At 43.8% G+C, this 19420-nt stretch overlaps 1 protein-coding gene across 1 annotated transcript in view; it reads right to left on the bottom strand.

Annotated features, from left to right (window-relative positions):
• The window catches only part of LOC121458309 (tomoregulin-1), a 131334-nt gene that overhangs the window by 63514 nt on the left and 48400 nt on the right, over positions 1-19420 (bottom strand). Inside the window, exon 2 of the mRNA XM_041667505.1 lies at positions 3282-3391. Coding sequence (XP_041523439.1) covers positions 3282-3391 — 110 coding nt within the window. The remainder of the gene's footprint in view (positions 1-3281; positions 3392-19420) is intronic.

The raw sequence follows: 19420 nt of genomic DNA on the forward strand, positions 1-19420 counted from the left end.
CATTTGTCGTATACCTACTGTGTTCCAGGAATTGTTTGGAGCACTATAAAGTAAGAAAATGTTGCTGGCAGAGTCCACCTTGATTGTCAACTTGATTGATGGATACATATCTAGAAGCTTAGCAAAGCACATGTCCTTAGGGAGAAAGGTCATCCCTGAATACTGTAGCACTACCCAACAAACTAGGGAGACTGGGATGGGGATGAAGAAGCCCACAAGCACTAGTTCCTCCTCTCTATTTCCTGGACACCACGATGTGACCACCCATTCCACTCCACCACACCACGATGGACTGAGCCTCTGACAATGTGCACCAAAACGAGCCTTTCCAAAAACTAACTAAATAAATAAGACTTTTTCCCACGTGGTTCTGCTCAAGTATTCTGTCACAGCGAGGAAAAGTAGGACTAACATAGCTGCGATGGTTAATTTCATGTGGCAACTTGACTAGGCCCTGGGGTGCCCGGATTTAAAGTTATTTCTGGATGTCTCTGTGAGGGCATTCACAAATGAAATTAGCACTGGAGTCAGTGAACCCAGTAAAGCAGGCTACCCTCCCTCAGGTGGAATGCACTATCCAATATGGTGAGAAATCAAACAGAACAACATGGTGGAGGGTAAACTCTTCCCCCTGGCTGTACTGAGGTATGGTCTTCAGTCTTCACACAAGGACTTATGTCACTCCATTTCCCAGTCTTCAGCCCTTAACACTGTGGGATCTCAGCCTCTAGATCAAATAAGCTAATTGTTCACAAGTTTCTCTCTCCAACTCCACAAAAAACTCATGTGCATGTATCCTGCTGTTTCTATTTCTATGGAAAACTCCAATACAAAGGTCTAGCAAGAGAACGTGGAAGGTATAAAAACAGACACAGGCCAGGCGGTAGTGGTGCACACCTCTAATCCCAGCACTCGGGAGGCAGAGACAGGAGGATCTCTGTGAGTTCAAGACCAGCCTGGTCTACAAGAGCTAGTTCCAGGACAGCCAGGGCTGTTACACAGAGAAACATTATCTCAAAAAATAACAAAACAAAACAACAACCAAAAATAAATAAATAAAAGCCCAGACACAAACACAGGATGATAGCCGACAGAACCCTAAATACAACGAGGAAGAAAGAAAACTAAGGGGAAGCTAGAGACACTAAGTTTTAAAGGAACCATGTACTACTAATAATTGTTCTATGTGTATAATTAGTAGGTGGCTTTGTTTATAAGTAGCAAGATAATGGCTTTTATTAGTCAACTAACAAAATTTGTAGCTATGTACAATTCTACTTTCTGTGAAAGGAACTTAAATCATGCCCCAGAAGCTTGTATTAGCACTGAAAGCACGCAGAACTATAAGCAATCTTTCGAACAATTTGATTAGCACTGTTAATATTTACACAGCAGAGAGATATGCCTGATATACATGTCAAGTCATTGTTTTTAAGCTGCCAGTAATTTGGGTTTTATGAACAGATCTATAATCTTATAGAAAGACAGCAGAGCAGGCGGAGGAAGGATTCCTCAGCAGGAGGAAAAAAAAGTCATGCTTTAAGCCCTTAGGCGGTTTGCCCCTACAAGGCGAGGAAACTGTCTTTAAAACGTCTTTAGCATCCAATCTAAAAGACAGCATACAGCACGCCCGGAAAAGCATCTAGTGATCTCTCTCACTTATATTTCTCTTCCTGCTTTGCCACAGGTTAAGAACCAAAGGATTTAAGACAGATCATGGAAAGATAGTTTTTTAGCTGTTCAAGGACATTGAAAAGGCTACTTTTTTTTTTATAATCTTAAAAAAATCTCAAGGGCTTGCGAAAAAAGAAGGAAAGCAGAATAAAAGGCAAGCTCCATGGAAATGAAAGAGCCCCATGGAAAGGCAGGCACAGAAGGAACTCATGTCCCTAGCCAACGGGCAGCAAGGGTATGAAGCCAGCCAGAGCAGGCTGAGCAAGCTTCGAAGAAAGTGGCCATTGTGGGGCTGCCCACAGAAATATCGCTCTGTGTCAGTGAATGAACAGTCTCTCTGACCCTGAGAACCAAACTGGGTGGTCAATAGCAGCAAACACAGCTACCAGCCCCACTACGTCCTTTCTCTACTCCTTTGAATGGACATACGCGCCGTGATGCTTTATAGCATCCAAAGGTTTCAAACAAGTGCTCTTCACCACATCTCACAGGTGGGAAATGTGCCTTCTCTGTCCAGGTGGAATACTGCTGAGGGAAGGAGGCCATACAGTTGCGGAGGTCACTGGGTTACCAGAAACACTAATTCTACTAGGCTGTATGCCTGCTTTCTGAAGGCCTTCCTCTCCTCAAAATTCAAAATGGTGGGCTTAGTTAGACCAAGACTGTAAGTGAAAACCAACCAAGATCCTATACCTCGTCTCCAATTCTGATTGGGGGTGGGGGGTTTTCTGAGAAAACATCTACAGCTACATTATAATTTAATCAAAGAAAACCAGCAATCAGGAGCAAACAAGAGTCACACTCTCGTGACTGGAGAGATGGCTCAGTGGTTAAGAGCACTGGTTGTTCTTCCAGAAGACTTGAACCCAGGACCCACAAGGCAGCTCATAACTGTAACTCTAGTTCCAGAGGATCCAGACAAGCATGCAGGCAAAACACCATGCATATGAAATAAAATAATAGTAATAATAATAGGAAGAAGGAGGAGGAGGAGGGGGGGAAGGAAGAGGAAGAGGAAGAAGAAGAAGAAGAAGAGGAAGAGGAAGAGGAAGAGGAAGAGGAAGAAGAAGAAGAAGAAGAAGACGACGACGACAACGACACTCCCCTCTTCTTTACTCTTCACACAGTAGCAGCACAACTAAAATCCAGAAGGAAAAGCGAATGCACCATACTCTGCAGTTATGGCTCCAATTTCTCCCATCTCTAACCCCGACTCTCCCCGAGGCTCTACTCCATCCTGGTTCTAAAGAGCCTCTATAGCAATGGGGGAGAAGGGGAGGGAAGCCAGGCTAACAGAAAGAGGAAACGGTGCCAACCTGTGCACTAAGAAGCTCTGCCGTGGCACCTGCTCTTTCCCTGCTGTGGCAAAGCTCACACCTGAGTATGACAACGTCTTTCCTGTGCGTGCTCACATCTAGTACAGTCAGCCTGACCTCTTTCATTTCTGGATAAAGGACAGAAAACACAAATACCTGGCAAGGAAGAACTAGTGGGCTGTGAGCCGAACTTCCCGTGGGGCTCAAGGTGATGTGCACTTTTTACTTGTAGAATGTAGGATTATTATAAAATCGGGAGGAAATTTAAAACAGCTGATTTGGTTTTCTCACCTGAAACTGGCATGCACATTTCAAACCGTCTCCATCTTCTTTGCAGACACCTCCATATTTACAGGACGACTCATCACACGCTCTGACATCAGATTCTCTCACATTTAACTCTGCAAGAGAGGAAAACATTGTTTCAGGTATCTACAAACATACGCACACACACAACACACACATAAATACATAATGTATACATATTAATAAAATAAATGTATTGAGTATCTCATTCACTGGTATAATAGCAAGACAATACTTAAAAAAAATTAGCAAGAGAGATGGCCCTGAAGTTAAGAGCACCTGCTACAAAACATGAGGACCCAAATTCTGATCCCAGCACCTACACAATGAGCCAGGCATTTCGCTACACCTGTAGCCCCAGTACCAAGTGGGACACAGAAAGGAGGACCTCTGGGGCTTGCTGGCCAGACTGTAAAGCCTAGGTTTAGGGAAAGACCTTCAAAGACAGGTAGAAAGTGCTGAGTCACCCCAGGCCCTCTTGCGGCTTTGGCATGAAGGCACAGACGAATATACATACACTACACACACACACACACACACTATATATATTTTTTTTTATTTTTAAGGATATATATATATTTATTTTTTAAGGATATATATATATATATATATCCTTAAAAAATAAAAATGGAAAAACAAGTTCTTGTAAGACTCAAAATGTTCGGTATACCCCCAAGAGAATCTAAAGCTTTATTCCTAAAAAGAACTTGCCCCCCCCCCAAAGGAACCTCAAAATGCTAGGTTTTAACATAATTTCCAAAGATAAATCTACAGAATTCTTCTATTTTGGTTTGCTAAACACAAGATAATTTTGCTATTATCTTGATAGTTTAGATTCTTTGTCTAAATTATAAAATTAACTTGAACTTCATATAATAGGTAGATATGTAACATTTATGAACACAAAATTAAGGAAATTGAAAATTTCTCTCTCATTAAAACTTTTAACTGACTGAGTTAATTTTACCATAGGAAATTCAATCACTAAATTTGTTTCTGCTCCGAGACTATCACCCTTGACTGGAAGCCATACATTAAACGTCCTCAGAAACCCATGTGTGGCTTCCAGGTAAGGGCTAAGTCAAGTGGAACTGGGTAAGAATCATTGGGATGCATTTCCCTACCTCCCCCCATTGGGGACCGGAGCCACAACGACAAGCATGCACAGACACAGTCAATGACGCCTTAAAAAACACCTCCGTACAGTCATGGTCATGTGCACGTAGGCCAGCGGAGCCAGAGGCCAAGGCTAACTCCCAGCTGGCTGCAGCTCAGCGGGTGATGGACTCCGGAAAAAGTACAAGAGGTCTGTTGCACTCTAAGTCATGATGAGGTAGGCCCCAGTAAACAGACCCCCTTCCCCAGGAACCCACTCTCCCTGCATACTCTTTTCCTGGTTTTCAAAGCAGGGCTCGTGGATAGAGTGAAGGAGACTCCGATGTCGACGGACAGCTACACTAGTGACATCTCGCTGGCCTCTTCTCAACGTCTGTCTGTTCCTCCCTGCAAGGGCACCCGCAGTGCGTTGCTTCTAAGGGAACTGAGTCACCAGGACATACCTGAGTCAACACTCTGAAGCACCACGCACTGCATTGGTGTAGAAACGGTCTATACACTTGTGGGTTGCAGCTACTCTCCCTCTTACTTAAATGAGCCTCCAGGTCACAGAAACAGATTAAAATTCAACATTTTTGCACTTAAAACAAGACAGCTGATACAACTGTTTGACTGTTCTGTTCTACAAATTATTCCACCTACAGAAGATGGGTTCTAAGTTCCTTCTACCTGGGGCTGTGAAAGTCTTGGGTTCTTGGCTCTCTTCTCCCAATTTTTGCTTGCCCTTCCTTCCCTCCTTAATAACATTTAGTTTTCAAGACTCCTTGATAATGGGCTTTTTTTCTCTATATCTAGTCAATAAAAATATACAGCAGGTCCAGTTCCAACACTACCAAAGACACACCTTCAGCCCAAAAGGTCCTGTTGCCTATAGTCAGAGCTGCCGCCATCCATATATAAAGATGCAGAAAGAAAAATGGATGACAAGAATCCTGAGGTCACTGTACCACAGCGGTCCACTCCTCTAGATTATTCTTGTAGGAAGTAAGCAAGTGAATACATTAAAATAAAAACAAAGCCGGGCGATGGTGGCGCACGCCTTTAATCCCAGCACTCGGGAGGCAGAGGTAGGCGGATCTCTGTGAGTTCGAGACCAGCCTGGTCTATAGAGCTAGTTCCAGGACAGGCTCCAAAGCCACAGAGAAACCCTATCTCGAAAAACCAAAAAAAAAAAAATAAATAAAAAAAAAAAAAATAAAAACAAGCCCTCTTCTTAGAAGCTAAGTCACAGGTGAAAACCATTAAATATGATAACAATAACAACAGTTACATGCAAGCTTAATTAAGACAAACATTTCTAAGCAAAAGGCTTATGTCTTGCCGGGCAGTGGTGGCGCACGCCTTTAATCCCAGCACTCGGGAGGCAGAGGCAGGCGGATCTCTGTGAGTTCGAGACCAGCCTGGTCTACAAGAGCTAGTTCCAGGACAGGCTCCAAAACCACAGAGAAACCCTGCCTTGAAAAAACAAAACAAAACAAAAAACAAACAAAAAAAAAAAGGCTTATGTCTTTTTGCTTCCATATACATTTATGAATTTGTCCAAAGCACCATTACTTCCCGGGGCTCTACCTTCTAACCAGCGTTAATCAAAGTCTTATCCAGGACTCTGAGTGTCCTTGTTAGGCATTCTACACAGTACCAGGGGAAGAGGGCACTCTGCTACTGTCAGCGATGACGATGGTCACACACCTGCCTTTTTGAGCCCAAAATAGAAATTCAGCAAAAAGGGATGCGCTGTTACTATGGCCCTCAAAACTCAGCTCTCCAAATAAAAATAGTTTACACAAAAAATCACTCAGAAGAGTGGCTCAAAACAAAAATACTTTGCCCTGGTTACCAACCTGTCCATCATCCAGTTCTCATAATGTAAGACCTGTCTCCAATCTCATTAGCATTTCAAGGCTGGGAAACAATGCACAGGAGGGGCAGGAACCCTGCTGAGCAGGAGCAGGTGCTGCCAGATGCTCCGGTTGTTGGCACCACTCACTAGAGGTTCAGCACGCAGTTCAAACCAGGGCCCCGCAGGCCTTCGGAGTGATATGGCTTTGCTAGCACCTTTCCGGCACACAGGAAGAAAAAGTCCACTTGGCTAACAGTCATAAAGAACCAAAAGGGAGTAAACTCAATGTGACCACAGAGTTTGGGGCTTCAATCTGGGCTAGATATTTGAGAAAAATTATTGGTAAGTTACTGAGCTATCTTGAGCATTGGTGGAGTGTTGAGTGACATTTCTGGCCTCTACTTAACTAGGTACCAGGGGTCACTCCAGCTGTGACAAGTCAAATGCCTTCAGACTTTATCACACATGTCACCTGGGGAGACAAGATCACTCCCAACTGACAAGTACTGTGAAAATGAAATCAATGGCATTGCACTTTATTCTTCGCTAACAAGGGTGTCCAGCCCTTCGGCACTGTGACATGATGTCATCTATAGACCACACTAGGCCGCCTTTGTAGCTATCCTGGAGATACATGCATCCCCTGAGTTGCAAGTAAGGCATAACCTTCAACACCAATCACTACAAGCAGCAGCCTCCAAGATCTTAGCATATTACTAGAAACATTTGCCATTTCAGAGGAGGGACCTACATACAACCCTATAGCAAGCTAAGGTTCACAGTAGGAGTACCAGACATAATAACACCTTAACTTCAGCAAAAGTGGCTTCCTCGGCCACTCAGGAACAGGCCTTCCTCTCTCTTCCTATCAAAGCATTTTCTTCAAAGTCAACAAAATCTCACTGTAACAATACGGCAGCTTTTTTTCTTAAGCCTTCTAATTTTTTTTGTATTTATTTATTGGGGGTGGGGGTACCACAGTACACATGAGGAAGTCAGAGGACAACCATCACATGGATTCCAGTGTCATAGGCTGGTCAGGAAGCCCATTACCCACTGGGCCATCTCAATGACCTTCCAACCCTTTTCTTGACCCTTCTATAACAGATGACACTATCCCTCCCTCATTCTAGCATAATCTTTATTATCCTCCAGTTCTGACCACTTCTCATCTGATCAATCCTTTATTACAGACTGTCAAGTCCAGAGCAATGCGTTCTTAACTACCCAGATTAATCAAAATACGCATCCTTTGGAGTAGGTCTACAGCACAAGGAATTCTCCAGCTACAGACAGGCTGCAGAATGCCAGGAACAAGTTAACTCCCATCGCGGGAGGATGTCTTTATGTTTCAGTGCCACCCAACCTAGTTAAGCCCATATAGACGTCGTTATAATTATGTTGCGCCAACATTTCACAGGAGTGAAAACCAATTGTTCCCATGAAAGGTAAACTAGGAGACTTGGAAAAGATGAGCTACTTCAAAAACAAATGGATTCGCATTTACAGTTCTGCATCTAGAAATCTTTAGGTTCATTTTCAAAGGAATGAAAAATGGAATCTAATTAATTATGAATATGCTTTATTCAAGGAGGAAGGAACTATTCTCAGGGGAAAATTCTATACCTGTTTTCAAAATATCATCTAATAAGTATATATGTTCAAGTTAAAATAAAATATTCCATGCATTCATGAATCGTTTTGAATTCATGAATCATTTACTTAAAGTAAATTTCTCAAAAACCTAAATATCAGAGCCCTACTGGACCGAACAAGAGGGCTCTTACCACATCCAAAAGCACTGTCTTCGGCCGTCCATCACGCCATCCTCTCTGGAGTGCTCCCTGGCAGCGTTCTCCATCACACTAACTTTCACAGCCTTAAAGACAAATTCACTCGTTTCATGTAGTTGGAGCTCCAGGCTGCACAAGTAGGGAAAGCCCTTTCTGTGACTGCTTCCTGAGGCCTCATTAACAATGAAAACGTCCCTTCCTCTCTGGTTTTGAGTCCCATCTGATTCCTCACAAGGCATATCTGAAGACGTTACCTTGTCCTCAGAAACACTATTTCAACGGCTTTATAATCACTGCCTACGTGTTACTTGCATTTGGGGAAAAACAACCCTTTTAGAACAGCATAGCCACCTAAACAACGGCCCTTCATGGGTGGTTTCAGTCCCCAAATGATGTTCTGGAATGTGTGTACCCAGCTGCCAGTTAAGCAATCCCATGGCCCCTATGTAGGCTGAAAACGAAAAATACGGAAAGGTTAAACATTTTCAAGATCCCCTGCCTGAAACAGCATGGTACAGTCATGGACTACCACATACCAATTTAAAGATTCATTTTATATAATCCACAAATATTTCATAGTGACTATGTGAACGTTTAAATAAAAAAAGAACATAAAACTATACATACATGTCATTATATTTTTAGATCCCTACAGGAAAACCCAGTTGGGAAAAATAAAAAATGATAACAGCAACTGTCTTCCACCAGTTCTACAACGGGCAACTGCTTCCCTTTTCAGGTTTCTATATCAGTTACTATTTAATGGGGCGGGGGGGGGGGGGACTCAATGTGATTTCAAATCAAACCAGAAGGAGTTTGCTACATCATGAGCAAAGTAGGGGTTGTGGGGCTCAATGAGGGCCGAGTTCCCATGCTTGGCCTTTTTGATCAATGAGATAACGTGTTCAAAACATCAGTGTCTCGAATAAGTAGACCCAGTACACAGCAAAGACCTGCCCCCTCCCGAGATGGGACTTCAACTCCTAACCCATCTCAGAGGCCCCTCTAATGACAGCAGCTGAAAATACATGTCGGGGTAAATCAAGAAACATATGTAACCTGTTAACTTCAAGTTCCAGCAAATCGTAAGAATTACAAATCAAATTTTCTTTAACTTGTTGGCTAAATTAACATTATTATTATAGTCTCTATCTTCTCCCAGGACATGATGACAGAGAAAATGAACTTAGTATTCCATAATTCAAACGCAGTCTACATTGATATCAAAATGCATTAATAGCAGAGACAGACCACAACTTCTCTAAGCTATATGTGAGTGACAGAAACCGCACAACGAGCCTGCCACACAACGACGTCTCCAGTATCTTTCATGTATTCTGCATGCTCCTGCCAAACTACCTTTGCTAAACAACACTGCCGTCCTATCAAACCTGCACCCCCACACCCTCATCTTTCCCTGCTGCCTCCTTCAGTTCTAAACGCCTGTGTCAGGATGTTCCGGACAAGGTGACAGAGAGGACACGGCTGCAGGTTCAGATGGGAGAACAGACATGAATCGCAAGCAGAGGAGTAAAAACACCCAGTCCTGGCCAGGGGTGCTGGACAGCAGTCCGTCCGTCCTCCCTCCCTCCCTCCCTCCCTCCCAGTTCTGATCTCCAGGATACTGACTAGCTTGGCAACTCCGTGTGTTTTCCTATCACAGATGCATAAAGTGAATCTATTATGATGCTTATTAAAAATAATGATGACAAATCTCTACATTCCTGACACAATACATTTAGCTTTTTAAATGGGCAAGGTGCAGACCAGAGATGCAGCTCAATGGTAGTGTGGTTACTGAGCGTGTACACAGCCCTGGGTTCAAGTTCCCAGGGCACAGAAAAAAAGTACAAGAACTAACCTGTTTAAATCCAACCTTTGTAATGCCTATAGAAGAACTGTCGGGATAAGGAGATGGCCATGCAAGCAAGTACCCGAGTTTGGACACCTCGAACCCATAAAAACTAGACACACAGTGCAAGTCTCTGTAATCCCAGCACATGTACCCCGAGATAAAGAGATGGAGACAGAACTGCAAGCTCTCAGGCCAACTAACCTGGCACACACCGTGGAAAAAACAGCAAGGAGACCAGGTCTCCAAAAGGGTGGCTACGGGGGCTGACACTGAGACTTGTCCTCTAATCTCTTCAAAGGAACCACGCCACACACGAATGAGTGTGCGCTCACACGCCAATCTATGAAGTACAGTTCTCTCTTGCAGAGATGTGGAGTTTCTTTATTAGTCTGTCTTTCTGAAATATTATTTTTAGCTTTATGATTACCTCATATTACTTTTCAAATCAAAAAGACTGTATGCTGCAGTATGGCGAAGCCTTGAAAAGACAGCGAGAGAAAGAAGCCAGGCACAAAAAGGCCATAGGGTACAAGATTCTGCTAATATAAAATGTCCAGAACACAGAAAGTCACAGACACCATTCCTCTGTAGCTGTGAGAGAGAGGTGAGGGTTAACGGGACTGGTGGTTCATACCTAACAGTATGATTCAGCTTTCTCTCCCAAGTGATGGACATGCTCTTGGATAGGCGGTAACGATGATATTGAGCATATAAAACCCACTGAACTGCAGGTTTTAAATGGCAAGAGAGATATCACCCCTTCTGTAAATCAGATTAAACCATCATGCTACTGAAATTGGGAATCTGACACAACCAAGGGACATGTACTATAATGTGGCATTTAAGGTATCATCTGGCACAACCTCCAGCGGTCTCCGGGCTTTTCCACTTATCAGCCGTGTGACCGCAGTAATTAACCACTCTGTAGAAGGAAGACAGGACCGCTCTTGAGATGCTAAAGATAGAGAAGCACCTTAGAGCAAGCAGCAGGTAACATGCAAATGCCACGGTCTCCCCCCTCCCCATATGTTTCTCCTCTGGGAGCTCACTTAAATACCCTGTGGGAGTGGTCCTGATGCCCCCCCTGGGAGGGGTCAGGACCTGGCATGCTGGGATTTGGAGTCCAGACCAATACAACTCCCAGGCCTGGGGGCTGGGATGGATGCGAGGGGCTGAGGGGCTACACTCCCAACTTCCACAACAGTTATACTCTCGTTTATACTGTGCGCATACATTTGTTTACATACATGTTTTAGGATTTTCCAAGTGTAGTTCCAAAGAACATTTTCCAAAAGTTAATAAATCTGAACGTGTAAATACTGGTTTCTGGTTCTATTCCTAACCTCTGGCCCTTAGTGTCTGTGTCTGTAACTAAGTAGATAGGAGGAAGCCAGAATCCTCACCCACAGAGACAAAAAAAAAATCTATATAAAAACAAACTGAATGAAAATTGGCACTGGAGAACTTGGTATTAACTGCTTTAAAGGAAGGGGGAAACTTTTTTGGTAGGCTCTTACAATGTAGTTTTGGCTAACCTGGAATTTGCTCTATTGACCAGGCTGTCCTTAAACTCAGAGATCCACCTGTCTCTGGGTCTCTGGGTGCTGGGGATTAACCACTGCCCCCCCCCAAAAAAATCTGAATAGAAATAAGATTTAACAATAAATGAAGTCGCCTAATAAACAAAATGTATAGACTGAAAAAAAGGCTCATGACTTAAACATATAATTCTAAAATACAAGAACTATGCCAAGTTCATAAACCCCTGATCTCTCTCTAGAGAGTAGCTAATAACAGAATTAATAGTAACGCATAAAAATAGTTCTGTTACATATTTAAAGACGCCTAAATGGGTTGAAGTCACCAGCTCACCAAACTTAAAAAGAAATTTAATTTTTTTAATCCATTAAAGAATCTACATATATAGGAAAATTTTAACGAATATCCAATTAAATGAAGATGGCTGGCTGTAAGGGAAAAGAGGAAATGATGTTGAAAAAAAATGGAAGGTGGATAGGTCACACACCCATCACTGTATGCTGACACAACCCTACCTTCCGGTAACACACCCATCACTGCTATGCTGGCACAACCCTACCATCCAGTCACACACCCAACACTGTATGCTGACACAACCCTACGTTCCGGTCACACACCCATCACTGTATGCTGACAAAACCCTACCTTCCGGTCACACACCCAACACTGCTATGCTGGCACAACCCTACCATCCAGTCACACACCCATCACTGCTACGCTGGCACAACCCTACCATCCAGTCACACACCCATCACTGCTATGCTGACACAACCCTACGTTCCGGTCACACACCCATCACTGTATGCTGACACAACCCTACGTTCCGGTCACACACCCATCACTGCTATGCTGACACAACCCTACCTTCCGATAACACACCCATCACTGTATGCTGACACAACCCTACCATCCAGTCACACACCCATCACTGTATGCTGACACAACCCTACCGTCCCGTTGCCTTTTCTATAAAACAGGAAAGTCCCCACTATGCCCCTCACAGTCATCCCCAGGTCACTGAACCTCTGTCTACATTTCCCAGCGTCACTGAGCTAATTAATGGCACTGTGCTCATCATCTCCTCACTAGAACAGGGCTTTATTCCTAAAATTCTAATAAAGAATAAAGATAGCTCAGGATAGCAATACGACACCATGTGATCAGTACCAGGGACGTGAAATCAGTCCAGCCTTGGCTACATAGAGAGACCACGCCTCATGAATATAAGTCGGTATCAGAGCACCTTGCCTGCAGGGAGCTCCTTCCCATGAAACACACATGGTAAAGAGCAGCACACACACATAAGTGTGTCATTTGTGAATGGGCTGAGGGCCTGTGAGTGCAGAAGGAGCACGTCCTGCTGGGGGAAATCCCAACTCAGAAAAACTAGAAGGTAAATCCAGAGATGGCTGGATATCATAGCCTGGGAAAAGGCTTTAAAACACCCTACAAAAAGATCTAAGTTATAAACAAAGGCAAAAAGTGCGACAAATAGCCGGGCGGTGGTGGTGCACGCCTTTAATCCCAGCACTCGGGAAGCAGAGGCAGGCTGATCTCTGTGAGTTCGAGGCCAGCCAGCCTGGTCTACAAGAGCTAGTTCCAGGACAGGAACCAAAAAAGCTACGGAGAAACCCTGTCTCGAAAATTAAAAAAAAAAAAGTGTGACAAATTATGAGACAGTTTAATGTACATTTCCTAAACAAAATAACAAAAGTCCCTGTAGAAAAACCTATGTCATATTTGGAGGTTTTAATATTTTATTAACAGATGACAAAATTAAAATTTCAGGGAGGCTAGGGAGCTGGTTCAGTCAGTAAAGCGTTAGGAAACTTAAAGACCTGGGTTCAGACCCGCAACACCCCTGTGATGGTCAGGTGTGGAAGTGGGTATCTGTAATCCCAGCACTAGAGAGGCAGAGTGGGCGCATCCCTGGCTCTCACTGGCCTAGCCAGCATCATCAGTGATCTCCAGGATCAGTGGAAGGTTCTGTCTCAAAAATCCAGCAGAAAGTGACTCAGAAGACACCTCACATCAACTTCAGGCCTCCACACAGACTATCCCTATGAACATGGACACATTCATATCATACACACACCAAAAAACAATGTGCAGACGAATACAGAGAATGAAGTAGAAGCAAATGGCTCAGTGGTTAAGAGCACAGGCTGTTCTTCCAGAGGACCAGAGGTCAGTTCTCAACACCCACATCCAGAGGCTGGCAGCTGCCTCTAACTCCAGCTCCAGGGGATACTCCGCCCTCTTCTGGCTTCTGTGGGCACCTGCATGCGTGTGCACACATACACACAAAAATAAGATACATCTTCAAAAACTAAATTAGATCTTTCCCTTTATGGGAAAGCAGTTTAGCAGAGGTAGGTTCATAAAAAAAAGAGAGACAGACAGACAGACAAATGGAGACTAAGTGAGAAAACAGGAGACCCACAAAGAGAGAACAACTGTGGAAAGACATTGTGAGACCTCAGCTAGACACCATGGATACACTCCTGTGACTCGCTCTTCTGAAGCTGACAATTTTTAGAAGTTCAGTCAAGTAAAAATTAACACGGAAACTGAGAAGACGAGGAACTTCTTTTCCTAGAGTGTAAATCTCTTATAAAACTGGTTCTCAAAACACGATGCCAATATCCACCCCCTTTTAATATACTCAAACCTATAAGATCTATACGGCACATTCTCAGATCATCACACAAAACCACTAAGCAAACTAGCACACCTAAGTTTGTGTACCATATAACCATATGTGGGGTGTAACCGTATTTTAAAATTAGAGTGTAACACAATCAGAAAGTGGAAAGAAAAGGCTATATGTAAAAAGAGGAAGTGCCAAGGCAAAATGAAGAAAATGCAGGGAAAATAAACATGATAAAAATATCATTAGGGAATTTTAAGAAAAATATTATAATCAGATAGCAGAGTAAGTTTCAAAGACAAAGAAGAGGTGGATTCAAGAAAAGGGTTAAGTCAGGAGAAAAACCACCCTGAGTGAAGCTACTGCTTCCCTGGAAACCCTTTGGCCACTGATGACCAATCATGGAAGAGTGAGGAGAGGATGCTAGCTGGAGTAAAAGGAGCAGGGCACAGCACAGGGAAGGGTCACACACAGGCAGGAGGGTGTGCAGGCAGAGAATCTGCAGAAGTGGAGCTACAGTTAACCTAGTGACAATGGTGAGAAGGAAGGCCCGAGATCTCCGCCTCCTCCAGGCTCTCCATCCCACATTAGACGAAAAGCACAAGCCTTTCATTTCTAGGACGAGGGATCTGGGGCTATGGCAGATGACACAGGAAACAGGCTAGCTGCTGGAGGACCCAGGAGTAACAATGCCATGCCTTACTCCTCACTGACCCACTGTGGCCATGTGAAAATGGGGGCCCAAAGTAGCCAGTATCCCCAAGTCTAGAAAAGTCTGAAACCCAGATTTTGAGTGAAGCCTTCAGATTTCAACGGTACAAAACCAATGCAACTTTTCTAAACACCCCATAGGCTGAACAAGCGTCTCAGTCTCCATGGTCATCATGCTGCCCCTTTTTTCCTAGCCAATTCCAGGCTTTGCTTTCTAAAACCGCAAGGTCATGTGAACTTTCTAGTGAGACTCCCCGGTCTTCAGAACAAGTGCTAACCTTTCAGATTGGCCTTGAATGTCTGCAACCTGTGCCTGTCTCCTACCTGCCCCACCACAACCTAGGGCGGTGTATTAGTCCCTGTCCTTCTGGCTGCAGCAAAACCCCTGACAGCAGCTTAACCAAGACTATATTCTGACTGATAACCCCAGGGTTCCGTCCATCCTGGGACAGCGAAAGTTCAAGAGAGCTGCTCACAGGCGTCTAGTCAGGAGCTGGAGATCCGTGACTGCTGGTGCTCAGCTTCCTTCTCCTCTAGGAAATGGTACCTCCCTCCTTCAGAACAGGTCTTCCCACCTCAAGGACCCTAACCAAGAGAATCCCTCCCGAGTGCCCAGGAGCCTCCCTAACCCCTCACAGCTGCCCAGATGTGTCTCCTAGATTGGAGACGCACAGGCAATACTCCTGAAATGCCACCTCCATCTTTCCACCCCAGTGCCTTTTCTAAAGCCCCACTGTCAACCTAGTGACACCCCTCCCAACTCTCCTCAGATGCTGTGTTTTTGTGATCATTGCATCATTCTGTAAATAAATATGCAGTGGGCAGCTAAACTCTGCCGGGTGCCATGCTAGGGACATTGTAACCGAAGTGAATGAAACAGACAAAAAAGCCTTGTTATGGAATTGATAAAGGAAGAAAACAGCTTGATGGACAACAGGGTGGGAGAAGAGAGGTTCTACAGAACGTGCTGAGGGCAGCCGCGTTGGGAGGCCAATACTTGAAGGAGGTGAGGGGCTTCATGACTGGGACTGGAAGGCTCCAGGGGAGGGGAACACTGACAGCAAAGGCTCCAGGAAAAGGTGACCTTCCACTACCCCCCAAGGTCTGACTCAAGAGCCCCACACCCTAATCCCACAAATCAGGACTGTCATTCCTCAGCTCCCTGTGCAAACCTTCCTCCAGGCATTCTGTGGGTGTGAACACAGGCAAGAGAGACTGGTGAGGAGCAAGAGGGAGGTGGAGGGGGAAGGGGAACCATAATCAGAATACACTGTTTGAAAAAAAAAAAAATCTATCTTCAGTAAAAGAAAAAAAGATGGTAAAGTTGTTTACAAATGATACAGTTTTGGGTTGACCACATCTCGCCCAGACTTCTTCTTTGTATAGGACTCTGGGGGAAACTGTCCCCTGTTTTCTTAAATAAACCACACTAGCGATAATAATCCAGTGGCTTATGGAGTCTGTGCTCCTTTCAGAAAAGCAGAGGGTCTGAAAAGACTTGTAATGTTTTCTGGGGAATCCAAAACTGTTTCTGTTGCCTTCATCTCAAATCTAATTCAAAGGCAATTCTTTCCATCGCTTTCCTTTATCAAGCCTTTCTAAGCATTGCACAAAATAGCTTTTCCTATCTATACTTCTTAACCTGAGGAACATTTATTAAATTACTCTCACAAGTACTGTTGGCATAAACAAGTTTGAGAACAAACAGACCTGAGTCTTGCCAGGCAGGGAAAGTAAATGGCACCCAGGTAAAATGCAGCTAGAGGAGGAGTTTTATTACCTGAATGTGTGTTGTGAACCTTCCTGAGTACGGAGATTGGCTAACCTGAGATGTCAAAATTAAGGCCAGGCTGGGTGGTGGCACACGCCTTTAATCCTACCACTCGGGAGGCAGAGGCAGGCAGATCTCTGTGAGTGTGAGGCCAGCCTGGTCTACAGAGGGCATTCCAAGACAGGCTCCAAAGCTACACAGAGAAATCCTGTCTCAAAAAACCAAAGGGAAGGGGCTGGTGAGATGGCTCAGTGGTTAAGAGCACTGACTGCTCCTCCAGAGGACAGGGATTCAATTCCCAGCACCCACATGGCAGCTAGCAACTGTCGTAACTCCAGTTCAAGAGAATCTGACACTATTATACCAATATGCATGAAATAAAGTTAAATAAAGTTTAAAAAAACCAAAGGGGAAAAAATTAAGGCCAGAAGAAGATTTAAATAAATATTTCTATTTAAATATTGAATAATATTCACCAAGTAAGATTTACAAGTGACCAATAAGTACATAAAAAGGTTTAACCTCTAGTCATTGGGAAAATGCAAATCAAAACCACACTGGCACACAATCTCACACCTGCTAGGATGGTTGTAATCAGAAAGAAACACAAACACTGGGGAGCATGTGGAGAAACTGGAACCCTCACATGTTACCAGTGAGTGTAAAGAGCACAGAAACTTCAGAGCATAGTTTTGCAGTTCCTCAGCAAGTAAAAGACATGAGTTACTACGTAAGCCACTGACTCCATTAAGTATACACCTAAGAGATGGAAACAGCAGGAGAGGACGCACAAATGCTACCACATCCATACGACAGAACAGCACTCGGCCCTAAAAGGAATATAGCCCTAATACATGGATGAATGTCGAAAATGTCATATTGAATAAAAGAAGTCAGATACAGTGGATGCCATAGGTGTGATTCTACTTCCTTGTATGTTCAGAGCAAGAGACTCCATGGACACAACACAGACTAGTCTCAGCAGTGGCTCAGGAGGTCTTTTTTCAGGGTGAAGCAATGTTCAAGGATTAGTTGTGGCGTTTAGTTACTGTACTATTCTTACGGTACTGGTTTTAGTTATTCTGATTAGTGTTAGTGGTTGATAAATGCTAATTAGGGGGAGAGGTAGATCCAGATGTGCTAGGTAGTAGGGGGAGAGGTAGGTCTAGATGTGCTAGGTAGTAGGGGGAGAGGTAGATCCAGATGTGCTAGGTAGTAGAGTGAGAGGTAGATCCAGATGTGCTAGGTAGTACGGGGGGAGGTAGATCCAGATGTGCTAGGTAGTAGGGGGAGAGGTAGATCCAGATTGCTAGGTAATAGGAGGAGAGGTAGATCCAGATGTGCTAGGGGGGAATTTCCACTGAACATGCTTTGTAAGAGAATGAGCACCCTTACTCTGACTAGCATGTCTCTGAGGGCAGAAATGGCCTCTCCTATATTTCCCTTAATATCTGGTATGTTAGAGAAAACTACACAGACTCATTCAAGGTTCACTAATCAATTAATAACCACATTTTACATATCAGAGACCTCAAACAGCACACTAAGTAGAAAACTCATTGCTTACTCCCCAGAATTCCGAATGAGCGCTGACATTTCTGCCATCTATTTGTAAGATTCTTACCGTCACGTAACATCTAGAGGACCCACTTCTACCCTTCCTGACATTTTCTAAACCCAGTTAACATTCTCTGCCGTATGTCTATCACTGAATGCCACTGGCTGGTCTGTATTTTTCTACCTTTTTAACTACATCCCTGTTCTCGAAAAGTGCGATATATATTTAGCCTCATGTGTTCTTCCAAATACCCCTAAAGCCCCCAAGCCAAAAAGAACCAAAAAAGGATCCTATTACAAGTGGGGAAAATGTTATCTATGATTATTTAGTCTCTTGAGCTTAAGTTCATCTTTACAAATGTCACATAATAGCCACAATTTTTGTCTTTGGATAAACAGAGAGCTTCCTCATAAATTAGATTTTTAAAGGGTAACTGGAAATAAAAAGATGTAAAATCAAAGAAAAACAAAATACTAAAGCCTAAAGTCCAGAATGAGCGGAGTACTGTGCAAAGAGACTAATAGAAAGAGCTCACACGGATGAGAGAAGAAACGGGCCTACTGCTTAGGGAAAACACTGCCCAAACAGAGACGAAAGGACGGCACAGGCTGCCTTAGAGAAGCATGCGCCCCAAACTGAGGCTAGGACTCGAAGGAAGAGGAGGACACCTGAGGTAAGTGGCATGCACCCTGAAGAGCCGCACAACATGGAGCCCACTCCAAAGGACATTTCCTGGGCAAACCAATTGTGCTCAGTGATACTGAGAAAAACTTTCAGATCATACTTAAAAAACTAATGCTAAATAGTTACACTATATTGATAAGGAGCCAGTAGACCAGAAATTAAAGAACATGACCTCCATTTTAAAAAGGGGGGAGCACAGAGATACAGCAAATCATCTATGAGTGAACTTGTGACTTAGACGCCGAAACTTTCTAGAAAAGGTGAAAATGTGTGTGTGTGTGTGTGTGTGTGTGTGTGTGTAAAGAGAGGAGAGAGATAGAGAAAGCAGTAGACTCCTAATGAAAGCAGGCTCTCTATACAGGGTATATGTTCTTCCACTAGAATGGAAAAAGGAGAAAGGCACGGTCTACCAAGATGCTCTGACCGTATCACTTAAGGATAGTCTGGTGAATAAGATGCAAAGTGTCAAACATCAAAAGCTTGAAAATCCATCCAACTCAACTAAGAGGATGCCCAGCTTGAGCGTCAACAAACTCCCCGTAAAACGCTGCGGGATCCCATCCTTCCCATAACCTATATAACTTCTGTTGATAAAAACATAAGACTC

This window comes from Microtus oregoni, unplaced genomic scaffold (genome assembly GCF_018167655.1).
Source record: "Microtus oregoni isolate MIOR12 unplaced genomic scaffold, Mior012 000017F_ref0000208, whole genome shotgun sequence".
In the NCBI taxonomy this organism is placed as follows: Eukaryota; Metazoa; Chordata; class Mammalia; order Rodentia; family Cricetidae; genus Microtus; species Microtus oregoni.